The 24,970-nt window shown below is 43.9% G+C and overlaps 1 protein-coding gene across 2 annotated transcripts in view; it reads left to right on the top strand.

Annotated features, from left to right (window-relative positions):
- Positions 1–413: 413 nt before the first annotated feature.
- Positions 414–24,970, top strand: part of LOC115142478 (metabotropic glutamate receptor 2-like) — a 60,866-nt gene continuing 36,309 nt past the window's right edge. For both annotated transcript variants that reach the window (XM_065002642.1, XM_029681990.1), the window contains exons 1-2: positions 414–735; positions 4,479–5,123. In XM_065002642.1, the coding sequence (XP_064858714.1) occupies positions 4,608–5,123 (516 nt within the window). In that variant the 5' untranslated portion in view covers positions 414–735; positions 4,479–4,607. The remainder of the gene's footprint in view (positions 736–4,478; positions 5,124–24,970) is intronic.

The raw sequence follows: 24,970 nt of genomic DNA, 5'->3' as shown, positions 1-24,970 counted from the left end.
ACAAATTTCTACCGGCAAATGAACACATTTCTAGAGCAAATGATTTAAATTATAGCCATGATATAAAGGGATAATCAACTCGGGGCTCTATGCATTCTCCGCTAGGGCGTTGTGGAACATCTTTAACGTCGTTCATTATTTTCCATAGAACGCATAGCCCCTCGTTGATTATCCCTTACGTCGTGGCGAGTTTCTGTAGAGATGGCATATTCAGCAGCAATCATTGTACTTGTTCCGGCTAATTTGCTTCATTGCCTGTTGCTGTGTCTGCTGCTGGGGTGTGGCTGAATACTATCACGCACGCACACACACAAGAGATGCACCAGGGGCCCACACACAGGAAGAGTGACAGGAAATGATATATGTTACATATTCACACTGTGACCATAAGTTATTACTAACTTTAGCCTAGCTAGAGGAGTAGATGGGCACATTCCCATACTAGAAATGCAAAGTACTCTGATAGGGAAGTTTAACATTACACAGTGTACTGCACTACGTTATTTAGAAATTGTTTAAGATTAAGAAGTTTGTCATGACAAACAGTGTTACATGAACTTCTCTATAATGTCTACTACAATGGATCAGAGCTAGGCAGAGTTGATCAATATCAGTACCCTTATAGCCTATACCAGTGAACAAAACTGGTCGACAGGATATCAATTCAACTGCAAAACTGGTTGAGATGATGTATAACCGGTTAAGGTTCAGCAACAGCATGTAGGGGAGAGTGGGGTAAGTTGAGCGCTTTTTTACATTCAGCATCACTCCTTTAAGGGAAATATAGTATTCTTTCTAACATATATATTTACATATACACTGATATACAAAACATGACATACACTGACCAGGTGAATCCAGGTGAAAGCTATGATCCCTTATTGATGTCACTTGTTACATCCACTTCAAACAGTGTAGCTGAAGGAGAGGAAACAGGTTAAATAATGATTTTTAAGCCCTGAGACAATTGAGACATAGATTGTGTATAGTATGTGTGCCATTCAGAGGGTGAATAGGCAAAACAAAATATTTAAATGCCTTTGAACGGGGTATGGTAGTAGGTGCCAGGTCCACCGGTTAGTGTCAAGAACTGCATCGCTGCTGGGTTTTTCACTCTCAACAGTTTCCCGTATGTATCAAGAATTGTCCACCACCCAAAGGACATCCAGCCAACTTGCAACACCTGTGGGAAGGATTGGAGTCAACATGGGCCAGCATCCCTGTGGAACACTTTCGACACCTTGTTGAGTCCATGCCTTGAGGAATAGAGGCTGTTCTGATGGCAAAAGGTTAGCTTGTCAAAAAAAGTGGTATCTTAACCCAGATATGGGTTAAGTTCATCTGCAGGACAGGGTAAGTTAAGTCGCATACACATTTCTGTACAGAATTATTATTAAATATTAGCACTACGGTCTTTAAAAAAAAAACATGTCTATCTTTATTTCCAGAACACAATTCAACACAATCCCAATCATGTTTTGTCTTTTTATGTTTTTAAGCATCTTTTAATACAGGTTTAACAAACGTAACATTTTTTTTTAACATAGGCCAGGCCCTGTTATTACTGTACCTCATATCCCAGAGATAATGCTTTGCATTACGCCGTGAAAGAAAACACTTTAATATGCTCAACTTGCCATTGGCTCAACCATTAGCTCAACTTACCCCATAGCCATTGGCTCAACTTACCCCAACGCAAACATTTTTACTATATTAGCCCACCCAACTACAAGGATGCACGTTCATGCTAGGTTAAGAACCTCTTATTGAAGCCTACAGAGACCCCAACTGATGTATAGAACAATCTTAAAAGTATGTACTTTGGTTTAGATACAAGCATCATGAAACCTCTAACATAATAAATTAATTTAAGTTGCTTACCACTTTTCCCATGTGGTTTCATCCTTCACAGACTCCATGAAATGATGACTACTTCCTAAATATTTGGTCAAATTATTACATATTTGTATGGTTTTCTAGAAACAAGGGTGGCTCAATTGAATTTACCCCTTTTGCTCAACTTCACCCCACTCTCCCCTATGAGTGAGATGGTTGATTGAAAGCCCAGCCACACCTTCAACTAACAGCTACTATCTCCCATCGGTGAAGAGGTGGTGTCCAGCAGCTAATGTGACTGATTACCTTAGCTTTCCTTCAGAATGTTCTCCGATGATCAATCATAGTTTGAAATTGAATGTTGATTGTGAAATAGAAATCACAAGAGAAAGTGGTGTATGTGTCAGACTACTTCCTTATATGCTTCCTTCGTGTAAATTGATTGTTTCTTGTTGATATCATGTTGATCACTACTGTGCTTGCGTCCCAAATGGCACACTATTCCCTATAGGTCCTGGTCAAAAGTAGTGCACTATAAGGAATAGGATGCCATTTAGGACGCACACCTTTATATCCTATACAGGGAGCCTGCTATCATCTTTCTTTTGCTCACAGTTGAGTCTATATTTAATGGTCATTAATTTATATCCTGAATGTCTATTTGTGAATATCAAGATAATATTCTCTCAATATATTTTCCTATTCATTACAAATGCTTCACGGCTTTGTTTGACAAACCCATGTATCACTCTCTCTCTCCCTCTTTATCCCTCTCCTTATCTCTCTCTCCTTCTCCCTGTACCTCCAATCAAAATATACTTTCAACCCCTAACATACCAGATATATAACCTCAATATGGTAAGAATTTATTTCAGCAACATTCTTGTCATACTGCCCACTACCCCTCCCCCCACCACCAATACCACCATCCTCTTTTTTTACCCACAATGTTTCCATGGCAACCTCAGTTAGCGAAGAAGAGAGCCCTTCCAAGTGTGAGAATATCTCTTTGTAAGGCACGGCAAGCTGATGATAGTTCTTGGGTAATATGGTTCATACTCCATGATGCTATACTGTAAATGTTTGATCCAGCTTTTTCATTACTGATTCGTCTTCGATTAGCTTCACTTGAAGTAGGCTATGACCACTGTAAATATTCTGACCTTTTTTTTTAAGAGCAGAGGCTTTCCAACTGCTATTGCTAAGAAATACTATCAATAAACCTGTGGAAAATGCATAGCCTGACGACTCAAACTAAATTATTCCACTGCTCTATGCTCGCTACATTCTTCAGTCTGAGATTGCCATCATTGAAGTCATTTGTGGTGACGAGGGGCGTTGTACAACACAAAGTCATCAGCGATTGGATCGTCTATAACCAATCAGAGTGTCAAAGTCAATGACACGTTTTCAAACCGCCTCTTTACCCACGTGTGTTGTAGCTCTGGCCCAACCCATCGGTTTCTGGACCAATCAGATGGTCCCAATGTGTCCGCATTCTGTGAAGCGTTGGGGAGGTACTCAGATCTAGACTCATTGCTTAGAAGAAACTAACGTGGCATAGAGTTTGGTCAGAGCAAGGAGTCTGGGTAGTCAGGAAAGACTTTAAGGGTGTGATATCTATCAAGACATTACACACATAGATGATCAATTGGACTGCCCAGAATTTGCTTTCTAACATATTTTAATGAAGGGCACAAACACATGGAAAGGTTAACATGCTCAGTGAGCATTATAAAGGACAGATTACAAATGTGCATCCCAAATAGCACCTTATTTCCTACATAGTCCACTATTTCTGACCAGTGCCCTATGGGCCCTGTTCAAAAGTAGCACACTATATAGAGAATATGGTGCCATTTAAGACGCAGACAAGACTATAAGGCTAACAGGGACCTCATTAACCAGCGGTCCTCATTAACCAGCGGTCCAGACAGACAGACAGACAGACAGACAGACAGACAGTGTGTGTGTGTGAGAGAGAGAGATATAAAAAATATATGAGGAATTAGTAAAAATGGGAGAATGAAGGTATTTAAATGTCTTAGAGCTAGAGGGCAGTAGAAATGGGGTGCTGTGAAATCCATGCAGAGTAGTACAATAATCCAGTGCTTCTTGTCTCCAACATGTATGTAATCACACACACACACACACGCTTGCCGAGGAAGGGTGACATACTCACTCATCTGTTGAGATAGCTGACAGTCTGGTTGTGTGGCCCAAGACAAGTTGCAGGGATGAAGTGCTGCTTGAGGAATGCGCCGAGAGCCACGACAGCCAGTAGCCAGTCTTTAAGATAGAGAGCTCTTATAGAAGGGCTGTAAAGCGACCTTTAAAGGTTGTTGAAAGATTGATGGGGAAATGAAGCCATCTATTCCCTTTACACCTTAAACTGGACTGGAGGTAGAGAGGAAAGTCTGGATGTTCACACCCTCCTCCCATGAGAAGTAGGAGCAAATAGCATCTGTGATAGTTGGGAATAAATTATATTATTTTATTTTAAAGGGGGAAAAAATACTATTTGAATTACAAATGTGAATCAATTACTTTTATGACTGAAATACCACAATATTGATGCACTGTAACATGAATAATGATATATTGTTCCATCTTCTCTCCTCCACTTGCAATGAATAACCAAGATGCCACGAGTGTCGAGAGAGGGCTCTAGAGCGATCCACCTCACCCAGCCCCAGCCCCTGTAAGAACCTCCTGTGTCCCACTCCTCTACCCACCACCCACTACACTGATCTCAGCTACCCGACCTGACCATGCCCACCTCCGGCCTCCTCTGTCCTGGGCTCTGGGCCAAGGCTGCCCCATGGTGGTCCCTCCACCTGCTCCTCTTTGACTTGCTCGTTCCAGAGGCCCTGCCCAGCCCCAACAACAGATTCCCTCCTTCCACCAAGAGGGAGATCACCATCGATGGGGACCTGGTGATCGGCGGTCTGTTCCCGGTGCATGAGAAGGGCGAGGTGGCGGAGGACTGTGGGAAGATCAACGAGCAGAGAGGGATCCAGAGACTAGAGGCGATGCTGTTAGCGCTGGATGAGATCAACGCCGACGAGCGGCTGCTGCCGGGACTCAGGCTGGGAGCCCACATCCTAGACACCTGCTCTAAGGACACCTACGCTCTGGAGCAAAGCCTGGAGTTCGTACGAGCCTCCCTCACCAAGGTGCATGAGCCGGGGTTCATCTGCCCAGACGGCTCCAACCCCATCCAGGATGACGTCCCTCTGGCCATATCTGGAGTCATCGGGGGCTCCTACAGCGACGTGTCTATCCAGGTACGTTTCTCATAGGAATCTATTCATTAGCTGGTTATGACTGTGCCCAGTTATTTCTATACAGTCTATGGTCTATGGTCCACACAGGTACTTTTACACACTTTTACACCTTGTCGACTCACATCTCACCCATAGCAGTCTAAGGTGTCCCCATTGTGTAATTTTTTTGTGATTCATACTATGAATGAATCCACATACAATGTGATTTTTGATTATGCCTATATGACACATTACAAACAGTTGACCGTGAGGTAGGCTACCCGTACCCACCAGCAGATAGGACGACTAAGTTTCCTTCAGGTTCTTTCAGTCATCACAGATTCCAAAACGAGCCTTGGACAATGCAGATATGCAGTCTTTTTACATGTTAGCCACACAGAATTATTCCTTTGCACATTAGGTGTTGCATATTAGGTGTTGAATTCTTTTTTTTTCTGTGCCTATGCCTGCATACAGATGGATCTTCATTTGAGGTTTAGAAAGGCTTCTAAAGTTTGTAATTTCCATTTTAAAATGTCAGACTTGATTTGCCCTAACACAAAATGTATCAACCCCTACAAAAAATGGCCATGAATTATAATCCACATCAATTAACTGGCCAAAATGAAGATCCTACATCTGTATATCTGCTGGTAGATATATGTCAGACGTGCCGGTAGAGACGTGTTGCTTGCAGGATGTTGATGCTGACATTGATCAGTATTCAGGTTTCACCAGCGGCAGAGAGAAATGGAGCTGAAACAGAGAGATTGAATAGAGCTCTGAGCTCTTGCTGACAAATCAAAGCTCTCTAACTAATTGGTTCCAGCTGAGATGTTGTCATGTTCCTCTCCATTAGTCAGTAGTCCACATACTGCTTTTGTTTGTGTGTGTGTGTGCATGTGTGCCTGTGTGTGTGCTTGATTGTGTGTGTTTATGTTTGAGTGGGTTGCTGTGTCTATACGTGTGTACACTATGTCTTTGAGATGCTGTCTCGTTGAATAGGAAGTTATAATATAAAAAATCAATTTAAAAAACTTTAAAAGAGAAGAAGAAAACAGTTACCAGAAGTGGATGGCATCCTATCCCCAGCTAGCTGCCTACCTCCGCTGAGCCATAGGACCTTTCCTCTAGCTCCAGCTTTAACCGTTTTGTTTGGCTCTGGTCGGGCTGGAATAATTATCAGTCTGGGAGGCTTGCAGTAGCTGCCTGCAGTAGGTGTTTAAAGCTCTCCTCCGCCACGGCATTCATTCACAGGGACCTCCATCACATTGTCAGCGCGATAACTTCCATCCGCAACGCGGGGAACGTTGACCTTTCTCCACACCTATGAAGAGGAGCCTGCGGCGACATGGAGTAAGAGGCGTAGCTACTTAATTAATGCCTGTTCTCCACTCCCAGGGTTTAGGCTACTGTAATTACCCATGATGCACTAGGCGTAAAGGAGAGGAGGCCAGCGTGAATAATTGTATAATTCAGAGACGGGCGTTACACTGGGAGGGACGTTGTTAGTTATTGATTATGTCAACGATGGGGCTGATAGAGAGGTGTGTGTGTGTGTGTGTTTACAGTGTGCATGCGTGTGTGTGTATGTGTTTGTGTGAATGTTTGTGCATGTGGGCGTGTGTGTATTGCTTATGATGAAGTGATCCCACAGACAGAAGTGTCATCATGGAGTGTTGCAGCATGTCTGCTACAGAATCCATCAGCACCATGCCAGTCAAAACATGTACGGATCAGATCACAATATGATCACACTTATGAGCTGTGACTTCATGGGGAGGCTTTTGTAAAGTGCCAAGGCTTGGTGAAACATAGTTTGCTTCCCAAATGTCACCCTTTTCCTGATGTAGTGCACTACTTTTGTCCAGGGCCTATAGGGCTCTAGTCAGAAGTAGTGCACTACATAGGGGAAAGGGTGCCATTTGGGAGGCAGACGTAGTCCACGATAAGTTACTTCTGGAGTGATTTATCAAGTAAAGTATTCACTTCTGCCATGCTTCCTAGCAAGCGCTAAATGATGAGTCTTCACTGGACGTTATAACAAATCCCTTGATAGATGACTCTCTGTCAAATGTGATGAGGCAGAGCAGTAGGTTCTATTTGCTGAATGAATGATAAAGCTTCTGCTCATGACGTCATTAAGTTATCCGGAAAAGGATCATTCACTATGACATCCTCCAGCGACTGCATTCTTTTATTTTATTCTGTATTCTATTTCTAACTTTTAAGATCTAATTCATGCTTGTGTTCAGTGTCCACATAAAGTGCATTCCGGTCTATACCTCTCAGTGTGGTACTTTACAGAAACACCAGACTACACAGCAGGGACTGCATTATACACTCCAGTCTAGTCAATTGAGGCAGCAGTGAACACAAAGCCTCCCTACTGAGCGAGTAGAGATTTAAGGATCCCCGGCCCCTTTTGTGGTCAGTGACAGTCAGTGACAGGAGAGCTGAAAGGAAGTGGATACTTCACCGTGTGTGAGAAAGGGTGACGAGAGGGACACTTTACTAGACAGTCACACATAAAGGTTTTGGAAAAAACTGAGCTTTTGAGTGTTTCCGTATGGATTAGAATTAGAATAGATGCTTACAGTACTGTCATAATGTAATTGGGGTTCAATGTTCTGTTGGCAGTGGCCCTATACTTCCAGGTTCCTTTTATTGCCTCAATCCTTTTTGAGTAGTGATGACTGAGGAACCTGTGGTGGGTTTTGCCAGAAGGAAGGCGGCTGCTTATATACTCAGTCCCACTGTGTCTCAGAGGCAGAGATGTTTGTATATGTGTTTATGTTACTCAGTAAGTCCCACTGTGCCACAGAATCAGAGGCAGGGATGTTTGTATATATGTTTATGCTTACTCAGTCTGTCCCACTATGCCACAGAATCAGAGGCAAAGTATAGTGTGTGAGATGGACACCACCAGGGCCAGTGGGGGTTAGTGATGGCACCGGAGGGGAAGGCTGCAGTCTTATCGGCTCTTAACCAACCATACTATTTTGTTTGTTTTTTCACGTTGTTTGTATCTTGTTTTGTACATAATGTTACCTCTACATTCTCTTATGACCGAAAAGAGCTTCTGGACATTAGAACTACGATTGCTTACCTCAAACTGAACGAAGAGTTCTTCTTCAATGAGTCGGACGGGGGGGATATAATAAAGACACCCGACCAGGCTCAGGTCCCCGTCATTCTCTGGAGAAGGAAACAAGAGATTTCGCGGAAAGAGATCAGGGTGCCTTGTGAGGATCAGGCGACGAGTGGCTAATCTGCCCTTGCCTTCCGTCCTGCTAGCTAATGTTCAATCGCTGGAAAATAAATGGAGCGAACTGAAAGCACGTTTATCCTACCAAAGGGACATTAAAAACTGTAATATCTTATGTTTCACCGAGTCGTGGCGGAGCGACGACATTAAGAACATACACTCTATTGGCAGGACAGAACAGCAGCCTCTGGTAAGACACGGGGTGGGGGCCTATGCATTTATGTAAACAACAGCTGGTGCGTGATATCTAAGGAAGTCTCCAGGTTTTGCTTGACTGAGGTAGAGTATCTCATGATAAGCTGCTGTTATGCAGGTGAGTGAGGACCCAAAAGCGGTTTAACAGAAACAGAGTCTTTTAATGTCCAAACACAGGGAAGACATAAATCCTCTTCAGATGTATCGGTTGACAAAATAGACAACCCGCAGAGAGGGCGACAAATAAATCATAAAGTCCTCTGATCTTTACAGGAGAGTCCCCTTCTAGCAGCAGAGGAGAATAGCAGGGTTAGCGGCAACAGACTGCTGGTCTCTCCGGGTAGGCGCGGGTTGTAGAGGACAGAGGTACCTGATCACACGTAGCATCTGATGAAGAGGCAGATTACGACAGGACGGGACAAGGGTGAAGCAAACGAGAATCTGACAAAGACAGAAGCAGAAACAGAGAGAGAAATAGAGACCTAATCAGAGGGAAAAAAGGGAACAGGTGGGAGAGAGTAAACGAGGTAGTTAGAGGAGATGAGGAACAGCTGGGGGAAGGAAAGGGAGAGAAGGTAACCTAATACGACCAGCAGGGGGAAACGAAGTGAAGAGAAAGAACAGGAACAAGACATAACATGACAATACATGACAGCTGCAGACCACACTATCTACATAGAGAGTTTTCATCTGTATTTTTCATAGTTGTCTACCAATGCTGGCACTAAAACCGCACTCATTGAGCTGTATACCGCCATAAGCAAACAGGAAAACGCTCATTCAGAGGTGGCGCTCCTACTGGCCAGGGACTTTAATGCAGGGAAACTTAAATCAGTTTTACCTCATTTCTATCAGCATGTTAAATGTGTAACCAGAGGGAAAAACATTCTAGACCACCTTTACTCCACACACAGAGACATGTCCAAAGCTCTCCCTCGCCCTCCATTTGGCAAATCTGACCATAATTCTATCCTCCTGATTCCGGCTTACAAGCAAAAATTCAAGCAGGAAGCATCAGTGACTTGGTCTATAAAAAACTGGTCAGATGAAGCAGTTGCTACCACAAGCTGGAATATATTCCGGGATTTTTCAGATGGCATTGTGGAGTACACCACATCAGTCACTGGCTTTATCAATAAGTGCATCGAGGATGTAGTCCCCACAGTGACTGTGCGTACATACCCCAACCGGAAGCCATGAATTACAGGCAACATTCGCTCTGAGCTAAAGGGTAGAGCTGCTGCTTTCTATGAGTGGGACTCTAACCCGGAAGCTTGTAAGAAATGCAACTATGTCCTCAGACGAACCATCAAACAGGCAAAGCGGCAATACAGGATTAAGATCGAATCGTACTATACCGGTTCTGACGCTTGTCGGATGTGGCAGGGCCTGCAAACTATTACAGACTACAAAGGGAAGCACAGCCGCATGCTGCCCAGTGACACGAGCCTATCAGATGAGCTAAATAACTTCTATAATCACTTCGAGGCAAGTAACACTGAAACATGCATGAGAGCATTAGCTGTTCCGGACGACTGTGTGATCATGCTCTCCGCAGCCAATGTGAGTAAGACCCTTAAACAGGTGAACATTCACAAGGCCACAGAGCTAGACGGATTACCAGGACTTGTACTCCGAGCTTGCGCTGACCAACTGGCAAATGTCTTCACTGACATTTTCATCCTCTCCCTGTTTGTAATACCAACATGTTTCAAGCAGACCACCATAGTCCCTATGCCCAAGAACACTAAGGTAACCTGCCAAAATGACAACCAACCCGTAGCACTCATTTCTGTAGCCATTAAATGCTTTGAAAGGCTGGTCCTGACTCACATCAACACCATTATCCCAGAAACCATAGACCCACTCCAATTTGCATACCGCACCAACAGATCCACAAATGATGCAGTCTCTATTGCACTCCACACTACCCTTTCACACTTGGACAAAAGTAACACCTATGTGAGAATGCTATTAATTGACTACAGCTTAGTGTTCAACACAATAGTGCCCTCAAAGCTCATCACTAAGCTAAGGACCCTGGGACTAAACACCTCCCTCTGCAACTGGATCCTGGACATCCTGAAGGGCCGCCCCTAGGTGGTAAGGGTAGGTAACAAACATCCGTCCACGCTAATCCTCAACACAGGGGCCCCTCAGAGGTGCGTGCTCAGTCCCCTCCTGTACTCCCTGTTCACTCATGACTGCACGGCCAGGCACGACTCCAACACCATCATTAAGTTTGCTGATGAAACAACAGTGGTAGGACTGATCACTGACAGCGATGAGACCGTGTGGTGCAAGGAGAACAACCTCTCCCTCAACCTGATCAAGACAAAAGAGATGATTGTGGACTACAGGAAAAAGAGAACCGAGCACGCCCCAATTCTCATCGACGGCGCTATAGTGAAGCAGGTTGAGAGCTTCAAGTTCCTTGGCGTCCACATCACCAACAAACTAGCATGGTCCAAGCCCACCAAGACAGTTGTGAAGTGGGCACGACAAAAGTGGGCACGACAAAACCTAAAAGATTTGGCCTGGGTCCTCAGATCCTCAAAAGGTTTTAAAACTGCACCATCGAGAGCATCCCTGGTTGCATCCCTGCGTGGTATGGCAACTGCTCGGCCTCCGACTGCAAGGCACTACAAATGTACCCAGTACATCACTGGGGCCAAGCTTCCTGCCATCCATGACCTCTATAACAGGCGGTGTCAGAGGAAGGCCCAAATAATTGCCAAAGACTCCAGCCACCCTAGTGATAGACTGTTCTCTCTGCTACCGCGGTACCAGAGTGCCAAGTCTAGGTCCAAGAGGCTCCTAAATAGCTTCTACCCTCAAGCCATAAGACTCCTGAAGAGCTAATCAAATGGCTAGCCCCCCCCCGGAACGCTGCAACTCTGTTATTATCTATGCATAGTCACTTTAATAACTATATTACCTCAATTACCTCGACACTGGTGCCCCTACACATTGACTCTGTACCGGTACTCCCTGTATGTAGCCCTGCTATTGTTATTTGCTGCTGCTCTTTAATCATTTGTTATTCTTATCTCTTACTTTTTTGTAGGTATTTTCTTAAAAATGCATTGTCGGTTAAGTAAGTAAGCATTTCACTGTAAGGTCTACACCTGTTGTATTTGGCGTATGTGACAGATACAATTTGATTTGGTTTTTATTTGATTTGAAATGACACCCCTGGAGAGCTCTGCCCATAGAGTTACAATATAACACTCATTTAGAATGTTATTCAATTCTGTGATTCTGCCTGCATCCTTCAGAGGAATAGCTTTGCTTTTCCCATCTGTGGGGTGCAACAGGGCCACATAGAAACACAGAATCTTGGCACAGACCTGTCCACCTGACTAGGGATGGGGGGACGATGCAGCGATGCTGCCTCAGCCTGGATGCCTGTCACTGGTGCCAACTGCTGCCTGAGAGGGGGTTGTGTGATGTGCTGGCCTTCTGTTTGTGCTATTACCCAGTCATTCACTGCCCAGATTAAAAGCATTTTGCATCCCAAATGGAACTCCCTATTCCCTTTATAGTGCGCTAATTTTGACCATAGCCCTATTAAAAGTAGTGCACTATATAGGGAAAAGGGTTCCATTTGGGATGTATCCATAGGCTATAACAGGACACTCAGACAGAGAGGACATGGCATAGCATCATTCCATATAGATTAGCTGGTTTTTCTCACACTGATGTGAAAAGGTTTTATGGCCATCTGGATGAGACTTGGGGTGAAGCATCACTGATGACAGGAGCCCCGTTTATACCTGGTTCTAACATGCGTCAGTTGTCCAGATCTTGTCCACATTCTGATTGTGCCCCCATTTGTCAAAATATTCATTGTGAACTGATTGTGATTAGATCTTCCTGACCACCTCTGGAGGTACAATACCGGTCAAAAGTTTTAGAACACTTACTCATTCATGGATTCTTCTTTAGACATCAAACTATGAAATAACACATATGGAATCATGTCGTAACCAAAAAAGTGTTACACAAATCAAAATATATTTTATATTTGAGATTCTTCAAATAGCCACTCTTTGCCTTGAAAACAGCTTTGCACACTCTTGGCATTCTCTTCACCAGCTTCATGAGGTAGTCACATCGAATGCATTTAAATTATTATGTGTGCCTTGTTAAAAGTTAATTTGTGGAATTTCTTTACTTCTTAATGCGTTTGTGTCAATCAGTTGTGTTGTGACAAGGTGGGGGGATATACAGAAGATAGCCCGATTTGGTAAAAGACCAAGTCCATATGATGGCCAGAACAGCTCCAATAAGCAAAGAGAAACGACAGTCCATCATTACTTGAAGGCATGAAGGTCAGTCAATCCGGAAAGTTTCAGGAACTTTCTGGATTCTTCAAGCGCAGTCACAAAAACCATCAACCACTATGATGAAACTGGCTCTCATGAGGTCCGCCAATGGGAATGGAAAATCCAGAGTTATCTCTGTTGCAGAAGACAAGTTCAATAGAGTTAGCAATCTCAGAAATTGAAGCTCATCAACAGTGCAGAGAAGACTGTTTGAATCAGAACTTCATGGTCGAATTGCTGCAACGAAACCACTACTCAAATAAAATAAAATGTATGTATATAGGCCATTGTACATCAGCTGATATCTCAAAGTGCTGTACAGAAACCCAGCCCAAAACCCAAAACAGCAAGCAATGCAGGTGTAGAAGCACGGTGGCTAGGAAAAACTCCCTAGAAAGGCAAAAACCTAGGAAGAAACCTAGAGAGGAACCAGGCTATGAGGGGTGGCCAGTCCTCTTCTGGCTGTGCCGCGTGGAGATTATAACAGAACATGGCCAAGTGTTCAAATGTTCATAAATGACCAGCATGGTCAAATAATAATAATCACAAATTTGTTGAGGATGCAGCAAGTCAGCAAGTTGGCAATTCATAGCCGATCATTCAGAGTTTCTCTACCACTCCTGGTGTCTCTAGAGAGTTGAAAACAGCAGGTCTGGACAGGTAGCACGTCCGGTGAACAGGTCAGGATTCCATAGCCGCAGGCAGAACTGTTGAAACTGGAGCAGCAGCACGGCCAGGTGGACTGGGGACAGTAAGGAGTCATCATGCCAGGTAGTCCTGAGGCATGATCCTAGGGCTCACGTCCTCCGAGAGAGAGAAAGAAGAGAGAAAGAGAGAATTAGAGAGAGCATACTTAAATTCACACAGGACACCGGATAAGACAGGATAAGGTTGAAACCAAGTCTGCGTCTCTCACATGGGTAGGCAGACCATTCCATAAAAATGGAGCTCTATAGGAGAAAGCCCTGCCTCCAGCTGTTTGCTTAGAAATTCTAGGGACAATTAGGATGCCTGCGTCTTGTGACCGTTGCGTACGTGTAGGTATGTACGGGCAAGCCCATGTAATGCTTTGTAGGTTAGCAGTAAAACCTTGAAATCAGCCCTTGCCTTAACAGGACGCCAATGTAGGGAGGCTAGCACTGGAGTAATATGATCAGTCAGGATTCTAGCAGCCGTATTTAGCAATTTAGTGCTATATCCGGGTAGCCGGAAAGTAGAGCATTGCAGTAGTCTAACCTAGAAGTAACAAAAGCATGGATTAATTTTTCTGCATAATTTTTAGACAGAAAGTTTCAGATTTTTGCAATGTTACGTAGATGGAAAAAAGCTGTCCTTGAAACAGTCTTGATATGTTCGACAAAAGATAGATCAGGGTCCAGAGTAATGCCGAGGTCCTTCAGTTTTATTTGAGACGACTGTACAACCATTAAGATTAATTGTCAGATTCAACAGAAGATCTCTTTGTTTCTTGGGACCTAGAACAAGCATCTCTGTTTTGTACGAGTTTAAAAGTAGAAAGTTTGCAGCCATCCACTTCCTTATGTCTGAAACACAGGCTTCTAGCGAGGGCAATTTTGGGGCTTCACCATTATTCATTGAAATGTACAGCTGTGTGTCATCCGCATAGCAGTGAAAGTTAACAATATGTTTTCGAATGACATCCCCAAGAGGTAAAATATATAGTGAAAACAATAGTGGTCCTAAAACGGAACCTTGAGGAACACCGAAATGTACAGTTGATTTGTCAGAGGACAAACCATTCACAGAGACAAACTGATATCTTTCCGATGGATAAGATCTAAACCAGGCCAGAACTTGTCCGTGTAGACCAATTTGGGTTTCCAATCTCTCCAAAAGAATGTGGTGATCGATGGTGTCTAGGAGCACAATGACAGATGCAGAGCCTCGGTCTGATGCCATTAAAAGGTCATTTACCACCTTCACAAGTGCAGTCTCAGTGCTATGATGGGGTCTAAAACCAGACTGAAGCATTTCATATACATTGTTTGTCTTCAGGAAGGCAGTGAGTTGCTGCGCAACAGCTTTTTCTAAACATTTTGAGAGGAATGGGAGATCCGATATAGGCTGATAGTTTTTTTATATTTTCTGGGTCAAGGTTTGGCTTTTTCAAGAGAGGTTTTATTACTGCCACTTTTAGTAGTTTGGTACTACTAAAGGACACTAATAAGAAGAAGAGACTTGCTTGGGGCAAGAAACATGAGCAATGGACATTAGACCCGTGGAAATGTGCCCTTTGGTCTGGAATCCAAATTGGAGGTTTTTGGTTCCAACCACCGTGTCTTTGTGTGTGGCAGTGTGGGTGAATGGATGATCTCTGCATTGCAATTGTATTTCCCACCAGGAAGCATGGAGGAGGAGGTGTGGATGTGCTTTGCTGATGACACTTTCTGTGATTTATTTATAATTCAAGGCACACTTAACCAGCGTGGCTACCACTGCATTCTGCAGCAATACGCCATCCCATCTGGTTTGGGCATGGTGGGACTATCATTTGTGTATGCCAGCAGCATACCACCCTGTATACCACTGCTGGCTTGCTTCTGAAGCTAAGCAGCATTGGTCCTGGTCAGTCCCTGGATGGGAGACTAGATACTACTGGACGTGGTGTTGGAGGGCCAGTAGGAGGCACTCTTTCCTCTGGTCTAAAAATATCCCAATTCCCCAGGGCAGTGATTGGGGACACTGCCCTGTGTAGGGTGCCGTCTTTCGTATGGGACGTTAAACGGGTGTCCTGACTCTCTGAGGTCATTAAAGATCCCATGGCACTTATTGTAAGAGTAGGGGTGTTAACCCTGGTGTCCTGGCTAAATTCCCAATCTGGCCCTCAAACCATCACGATCACCTAATAATCCCCAGTTTACGATTGGCTCATTCACCCCCCTCCTCTCCCCTGTAACTATTCCCCAGGTTGTTGCTTTAAATGAGAACGTATTCTCAGTCAACTTACCTGGTAAAATAACAGATAAATTAAAAAACAGGACAATGACCCAACACTTCTACAGACTGTGTAAGGGCTATTTGACCAAGAAGGAGAGTGATGGAGTGCTGTATCAGATGACCTGGCCCCCACAATCCCCTGACCTCAACCAAATTGATATGGTTTGGGATGTGAAGGAAAAGCAACCAACAAGTGCTCAGCATATGTGAGTACTCAACCAGGTGAAGCTGGTTGAGAGAATGCCAAGAGTTTGCAATGCTGTCATCAAGGCAAAGGGTGGCTTATTTGAAGAATCTCAAATCTAAAATATATTTTGATTTGTTTAACACTTTTTTGTTTACTACATGATTCCATATGTGTTATTTCATAGTTTGATGTCTTCACTTTTATTACACAATGTAGAAAATAGTGAAAATACAGAAAAACCCTTTCGACTGGAAGTGTAGTCAAAGAAGCATCTTTTACGAATATCCTTGAAGTGTAAACAAATCCTGACAGCAAAAGCTTATACATCTTTCTGTGACGGTTCTCCCGCCCTCTAAAAAGAAATCACACCGGCCAGTTGAGCTAGTAATTGTGGGTTATGATACCTCTACAATTGTTCCAGAATTAAGATCATGGTGTTGGAATCCAAGTGCCTACTGAAATTGTGGTCGGATGCCACAGTTAAATCAAAATTAGATAACTCATATAGAAGTATGAGAGAAAAAAGGGTTCTACTGTTCCCACGTGCCAGTGCAAAATCTAATATTTGAAAACATCGTACAGAAAGGCCAATTTTTATTTAACCTTTATTTAACCAGGTAGGCTAGTTGAGAACAAGTTCTCATATACAACTGCGACCTGGCCAAGATAAAGCAAACAGTTCGATACATACAACAACACAGAGTTACACATGGAATAAACAAACATACAGAAGAAAAAAGTCTATATAAAGTGTGTGCAAATGAGGTAGGATACGGGAGGTAAGGCAATAAATAGGCCATGGTGGCGAAGTAATTACAATATAGCAATTAAACACTGGAATGGTAGATGTGCAGAAGATGAATGTGCAAGTAGAGATACTGGGGTGCAAAGGAGCAAGATAAATAAATAAATACAGTATGGGGATGAGGTAGTTGGATGGGCTATTTACAGATGGGCTATGTACAGGTGCAGTGATTTGTGAGCTGCTCTGACAGCTGGTGCTGAGCTAGTGAGGGAGATATGAGTCTCCAGCTTCAGTGATTTTTGCAGTTCGTTCCAGTCATTGGCAGCAGAGAACTGGAAGGAAAGGCGGGGGGTGACCAGTGAGATATACGTGCTGGAGTGCGTACTACGGATGGGTGCTGCTATGGTGACCAGTGAGCTGAGATAAGGCGGGGCTTTACCCAGCAGAGACTTGTAGATGACCTGGAGCCAGTGGGTTTGGTGGTGAGTATGAAGCAAGGGCCAGCCAACGAGAGTGTACAGGTCGCAGTGGTGGGTAGTATATGGGGCTTTGGTGACAAAACGGATGGCACTGTGATAGACTGCATCCAATTTGTTGAGTAGAGTGTTGGAGGCTATTTTGTAAATGACATCGCCAAAGTCCAGAATCGGTAGGATGGTCTCTAATAGCAGGAGTGTGAACTGGAGAACCCAATGTCCATTTTATTCAGAGCTGGACGTGGTATTATGTGACCATCCATGTTCATTCTGGACAGCGCTGGATAATGGTGATATTGATCTGCTGAATCATTTTTCAACTTTTGGGGGAATGTGAAGAATAGTCTTAATTCAGTTGCTATATCAGATATGAAATGAATAGGCTACAGTGGTATTATAATTACAGTGGCTTGTCTATGGAAATGTTATAAAAGTCTACTCTGGCTAGATCTAAAGGTACATGGGGAAATTCGGCCTACATTATACCTTGCCCTACACTTGTGATGCACTGCTCTCTCCTGCTGTGATTCCATCATATTCCGCTTTGCATCTCCAATACATTTGTAGTTTAGTTTAAATTCTGTACTGCTAGTATGTCAGTTTATCAACCCTCAATGAGTGAAAGAGCCTCCGTTACTGACTTATCACTGATCAATGATTTGGAGGAAACCAAACACGGTCGTTCTCCCAGCATGTTACTCTTTTGTTGCTTTGGTAAAACTGTTTAGGCCTATAGGCCACCTGAATAATAATCTGACCTCTGGAATCTAATGCAATCATTTTTAGAGTGTATGATATTCTATTCTATTATATTCTGTGAATCTTTTAGCATTTTCCAGATAAATCGCTAGCAATGAAGTGCAGAAGATGTCGAACTGATGCATAGCTTTAAAGCATGAGCGAGGCCACTTCCACGATTGCAAATCATTCGTAGTAAAACAAAGACCTGACCTTTTCCCAACATGTTCAGGACATATGATTATCTGCCACTGGAGAAGGCAGGTATTTCTCAAACAGCATTGTTGTGGAAGTTAGCGTTGCGTTAAAATAGAGGTGGAGACAACTTCACAAAATAGGTTACTTTCAATACAAGGTGACAATAATATAAAGTCAACGTATGTTAACGTCCATGTGTAAAGATCAGCCCTGTACAGAGACCTTTTTGGATAAATGCGTAAAACCATTCGGAGATGGTACTTAACCGGTTTCTATTTCTGCTGTGTGCATTGGTGCCTAAGTGTCATTTTTATTTGTGCTGTGCATTAATTGTAATTGTACACCTCCAGATACTCAGCTCGTTTATGTGTCGACTTTTTGAGTGATGGGAAAGTTTCACAGGATATTTATATGTACGGCTGTGAACAGGTTGACGTTATCGGGACAGTATTACACCAAGTCTTAAAACATTGGATAACAAAAGCTTGGCTGTAATTATGAGAGTATACAACTATTGACTATAAAAGTGTGTCATTTTCTGTCAATTTATATAGCTTGTGTCATAGGGGTAGGTCCAAGGCAGGTTGGATTAATTTGCATATAGGGAGGGACCATGGAATCTGGTCGCAATGCGAACACAGTGTGCAGATAAGAGACACATTTTATGAACACCGAAAACAACAACAAAATGAACAAACGAAACGTGAAGCTATACAAAATAATGCTAACAGGCAACTACACATAGTCAAGATCCCACAAACACAAATGAGGAAATGGCTACCTAAATATGATTCCCAATCAGATACAACGATAAACAGATGCCTCTAATTGGGAACCATATTAGGCCACCATAGAAATACAAAAACATCTAGATGACCCACCCACCCAAGTCACTATCACGCCCCAACCAACACAGAGAAAAGACAGCTTACTATGGTCAGGGCGTGACAGTACCCTCCCCCCCCCAAAGGTGCGGACTCTGACCGCAAAACCTGTCTCAATAGGGGAGGGTCCGGGTGGGAATATATGATGGATGACGCAGGGTGTCGGGAGCGGCTCCGGTGCGGGACGAAGTACCCACTCCGCTCGCAGATACGTCTTCATCCATGGCGGCTCTGGTGCGGGGATCATCGCCGGAAGCTCCGAACCGTGGGTCGTCGCTGGAGGCACCGGATCATGGATCGTCACTAGAGGCTCCGGACTGAGAACCCCTGCTGAAGGCTCTTTCCTGCAGATCGTCGCTGGAGGCTCTGGACCACCGACCGTCGCTGGAGGCTTCGTCGCTAGAGGCACCGGACCGTGGATCATCGCCGGAGGCTCTGAACTGGGAACACCCGCTGGAGGCTCTGGACTGCAGCTCGTCGCTGAAGACCCTTGACTGCGGACAGTCGCTGGGGGCTCCGGACTGCGGACCGTCGTTGGGGGCTCCGGACTGGGGACCGTCGCTGGGGGCTCCGGACTGGGGACTGTCGCTGGAGGCTCCGGACTGGGGACCGTCACTGGAGGCTCCGGACTGGGGACCGTCGCTGGAGGCTCCAGACCGTAGACCGTCTCAGGAGGTTCCGGACTGTAGACTGTCTCAGGAGATTCCGGACTGTAGACCGTCTCAGGAGGTTCTGGACTGTAGACCGTCTCAGGACGTTTCGGACTGTGAAACGTTGTTGGAAGTTCCGGACTGTGAAACGTCGTTGGAGGTTCCGGACTGGGAAACGTCGTTGGAGGGTCCGGACTGGGAAACGTCATTGGAGGTTCCAGACTGGGAAATGTCACCGGAAGCTCTGGACTGGGAAATGTCGCCGGAAGCTCTGGACTGGGAACTGTCGCCGGAAGCTCTGGACTGGGAACTGTCGCCGGAAGCTCTGGACTGGGAACTGTCGCCTTAAGCTCTGGACTGGGAACTGTCGCCGGAAGCTCTGGACTGTGGAGGCTCACTGGAGGCCTGATGCGTGGGACCGGTACAGGTGGCACCGGGCTGATGACATGCACCTCAGGGCGAGTGCGGGGAAGAGGCACAGGACGTACTGGACTGTGGAGGCCCACTGGAGACCTGATGCGTGGGACCGGTACAGGTGGCACCGGGCTGATGACACGCACCTCAGCACGCCCGCTCTACAGAGCTCTCAACGCCAGCATCTCTCTCCGGAATCTTGCGTCAAGCTCCTCACTCGACTCTCTGACTGGCTCTGGTTCATTCCTCGGCTCCGCCGACTGCTCCATGTGCCTCCTCCCCAAACAATATTGGGGTTTCTGTGGCCTTCCTCCTCAACGTTGTTGCTGTCCTCTCATGCTCCTAGGCGACTCCCGCCAAGGAAGGCAATCCTGTCCTGCCAGGATTTCCTCCCAAGTCCAGGATCCCTTCCCATCCAGGATCTCTTCCCAAGTCCAGGATACTTCCTCCTCCTGGGCACGCTGCTTGGTCCTTTGTTGGTGGGATCTTCTGTCACGTCCGTCATTGGAATGAGACCAAGGTGCTTGGTATGCTTACATTCTCTTTTAATGAATGAACACCGAACACCAACAAAATGAACAAACGAAACATGACGCTATACAAAATAATGCTGACAGGCAACTACACATAGTCAAGATCCCACAAACGCAAATGAGGAAATGGCTACCTAAATATGATCCCCAATCAGAGACAACTTTAAACAGCTGCCTCTGATTGGGAACCATATCAGGCCACCATAGAAATACAAAAAACGCCTAGATGACCCACCCAAGTATTATCACGCCCCAACCAAAACAGAGGAAAAACAGCTTATTATGGGCAGGGCGTGACACCTACGCCAGCTACAAGCAACAAATCTCGATCAGGTAGTGTCCGGATCATCTTGATTGGATGACAACAACCACATGTTAATGCAAGGTGTAACTATGGTCTAAATGACACTTAGTTCAGATGCCAAATGATGATAAAAGCATCTGAAAAGTTTAATTCCATCATCCTCTTTAGGTTTTATGAATTGTGCTGTTACTAACCAACCACCACAAGTAGAAACATTTAATCTGTTTGGAATTTACTTATTCATGGGTGCAAATGATAATGGCATAGCCTATACATTTTATAACATTATTAACATGATGCGCTTTATATGAATTATGTTGCTACTGTAAACCCACCACAACTACAAATTGAATCTGTATGTGTGGTTGTCACGCCTTGGCCATAGAGAGGCTTTTTATTCTCTATTTTGGTTAGGCCAGGGTGTGACTAGGGTGGGCGTTCTGTTCTTTTTTCTATGTTTTTGTTCTATGTTTTGTATTTCTGGTTTTGGCCGGGTATGGTTCCCAATCAGAGGCAGCTGTCAATCGTTGTCTCTGATTGAGAACCATACTTAGGCAGCCTGTTTTCCCACTATGGGTTGCGGGTAGTTATTTTCTGTTCAGTGTGTTTTGCACCTGACGGAGCTGTTTCGGTTGTTCCTTGTTGTATTTAGAGTTCAGTTTATTAAAATAATGATGAACACTTACCACGCTGCATCTTGGTCCTCACCTTCTTCCATCAACGGTCGTTGCAGTGGTGCTCTTAGTGGTCAGAGTTGGGGCTATTTCTACAGCACACTCTTACTGCCCATACCTGTCTTTCCACAGTACCTGACAGACGTCTACTGAGGTGGTCTGTTTGTATATGTAACGGCTTTCCTCTTCCTCTTCTGAGGAGGAGTAGCAAGGATCGGACCAATATGCAGAGTGGTAAGTGTTCATCTTGGTTTTTAATAAGAATAATGAACACTGAACAAAACAATAAACGACATCGTGAAAAAACAAAACCGAAACAGTTCCGAGTGGAACAAAACACTGACACGGAAAATAATCACCCACAACTCAAAAGTGAAACCAGGCTACCTAAGTATGGTTCTCAATCAGGGACAACGATTGACAGCTGCCTCTGATTGAGAACCATACCAGGCCCAACACAGAAATCCCAAAACATAGAAAAAGGAACATAGACAACTCACGCCCTGACCATACTAAAACAAAGACATAACAAAAGAACTAAGGTCAGAACGTGACAGTATACTAGTTTGAGCATTCTGTGGTCATGTATTTGTATTCAGACAGAAGGTTTTGTGTGAACTCCTCACAAGTAAACACCATACTCCATGTGAATAGTCTTGAAAATATTTGTATTTGTCAACTTAAATAAACCTTTACATATTTACGTAAATGTCTTAAAGCAGGTGCTGGATATTAATAAATAAATGCTGCAAATGATATTGAGAAACTCTGCACACTCTATCACATAATCACATATCTCCCAAAATTAAACAGGATTTATAGCAAGAAGAAACTATGGGAACGTAGTCGGTGACTTATCAGTTCAGTAATATGTATTTCAATAAACCCAACACAGACACTTTTTTGAAGGCGCATCCACACTCATGAAACTTTCTTTGCAAACTGTTTTGTAATCCACATATAGGGATAATCTGACAGATAAGGAACACGATCCAAGTGCAAAGTAGTCATTTCAAAGCAACGGAAGGCACAGACTGTGCTTAGCAGGCAACAGTTTTCTTCTAGAACATTAAAACTGTCGCCTTGTCTCCCAGGTATAGCAAGCACACATCTATCGTCCATACAGAATGGAATTATTTGAACATAGAACAGATAATAATTTCATATGGTTTCTCTATGGCGATTTCTTCATAATATCATATCACTTGATTGGTGCGCTCTTACTGTATATATGTGTCACAACAAATCTAAGTTTTAATCTTAACTTTGTCTCTTTTGTCCTTGAAAGTCATGCTGTCATTTCTTCCTGTTGTGGTGTGATGGAGTTTTGGCCTGTCTGGTGACATCACCAGGCGGTAAATTGGTTAAGGGCTTGTAAGTAAGCATTTCATGGTAAGGTCTACACTTGAGACAAATAAAGTTTGATTTTATTTGATTCGCTAGAACATCGCTCAGAGACGCACACAAATAATATAGCATTCAAAATGGGTGAATCTTTCCTTTAATTGTTATCCAGAAATGATTTGATATTGAAATTTAAAAAAAAACTGCATTGGACCTTTAAGCCTTGTTCCAGATGGTGGCTTTTAATTAGAGGAACACAAAACAAATGGCAGTATGTACAGCCAATAAACAGGACACACATCTTCTGTTTTATAACTCATCACTGGAGGCAATAATATGTGGTGTTTGAGGGAGGAGGTCCACTGTGATTTTGAGGTGGTGGGGTGTTGTTATTTCAGAGTGGATAATGAAGATTATGAGGAAGATATAGGAGTGTAGGTTTAGTGTCATACTGAGTGGATAGGAAGGTGGACAGATCACTGTTTGTGTTTTGAGCTCAACTGAGCTTCACACAGAGATTGCAAGACAGGGTAAAACATATTTCTCCTTTAGTTCGTCTTGTGCCTCCCTCCCTCCTCACACCTTCTCCTCCCTGAATCTGTTATTTTTAAACCGGATGTCTTTGCCAGCCACGGTGCGGCACATTAATTAGTGCAGCAGAATGGTGTTTAGAAGTGAGAGAATGTGAGAGGATGGGAAGGTCGGATGACATCAGATTCAAATCAAATCAAAATAAAATGAAACGTTGTTTGTCTGATGCTTCATAAACAACAGCTGTAGACTAACAGTGAAATGCTTACTTATTGGGGACCTTCCCAACAATGCAGAGAGAAAGAAAATAGAGAAATAATAGAAAAGTTAAACACGTAATAATACAAGTAATAATAAATACACAATGAGTAACACTAATTTGGCTCTATACACGGGATACCAGTACTGAGTTGATGTGCAAGGGTATGAGGTATTTGAGGTAGATATGTACAGATAACTAGGAATGAAGTGACAGATAATAAACAGTAGCAGCAGAGTATGTGATTAGAGAAAAAAGTGTGTGCAAAAAAGGTCAATGTAGCCTCTCGTCACTGGGCAGCTCGTGGCTGGGTTTCCCTTTGTAAATCCATGATAGTTTGCAAGCCCTGCCACATCCGACGAGTGTCAGAGCCGGTGTAGTAAGATTCAATGTTAGTCCTGTATTGACGCTTTGCCTGTTTGATGGTTCTTCACAGGGCGTCCTGCTCCTTGAAAGTGGCAGCTCTAGCCTGTAGCTCAGTGCGGATGTTGCCTGTAATCCATGGCTTCTGGTTGGAATATGTACATACGGTCACTGTGGGGAAGATGTCATCAGTGCACTTATTAATGAATCCCAGAACATATTCCAGTCTGCGCTAGCGAAAAAGTCCTGTAGTTTAGCATCCGCTTCATCAGACCATGTCCATTTTGAGCGCACCACTGGTACTTCCTGTTTGAGTTTTTGCTTCTAAGCAGGAATCAGGAGGACAGAGTTATGGTCAGATTTGACAAATGAAGGGAGAGGTTTGTATGTGTTTTTCTGTGTGTGGAGTAAAAGTGATGTAGAGTTGTTTTCGCCTCTAGTTCCACACGTGATATGCTGGTAGACATAAAGTAGAAACAATTTCAGTTTTCCTGCATTACAATCACCAGCCACTAGGAGCGCTGCCTCTGGATGAGCCTTTTCTTGTTTGCTTATGGCCATATACAGTTGAGTGCGGTCTTAGTGCCAGCATCGGTTTGTGGAGGTAAAATAGAAAAAAACAGCTTGATGTATGTTGTCCATGTCCTTGTTCAGCCACGACTCTGTGAAATATAACATTTTACAGTTCTTCGGTGTTATATTCTCCTACATTCCTTTCACATTTCCACAAACTTCAAAGTGTTTCCTTTCAAATGGTACCATGAATATGCATATCCTTGCTTCAGGGCCTGAGTTACAGGCAGCTAGATTTTACAGGCA

This window comes from Oncorhynchus nerka, linkage group LG2, assembly GCF_034236695.1.
Source record: "Oncorhynchus nerka isolate Pitt River linkage group LG2, Oner_Uvic_2.0, whole genome shotgun sequence".
Taxonomy (NCBI): Eukaryota; Metazoa; Chordata; class Actinopteri; order Salmoniformes; family Salmonidae; genus Oncorhynchus; species Oncorhynchus nerka.
The sequence above is the reverse complement of the archived record's forward strand: the minus strand, read 5'-3'. Positions and strand labels throughout refer to the sequence as shown.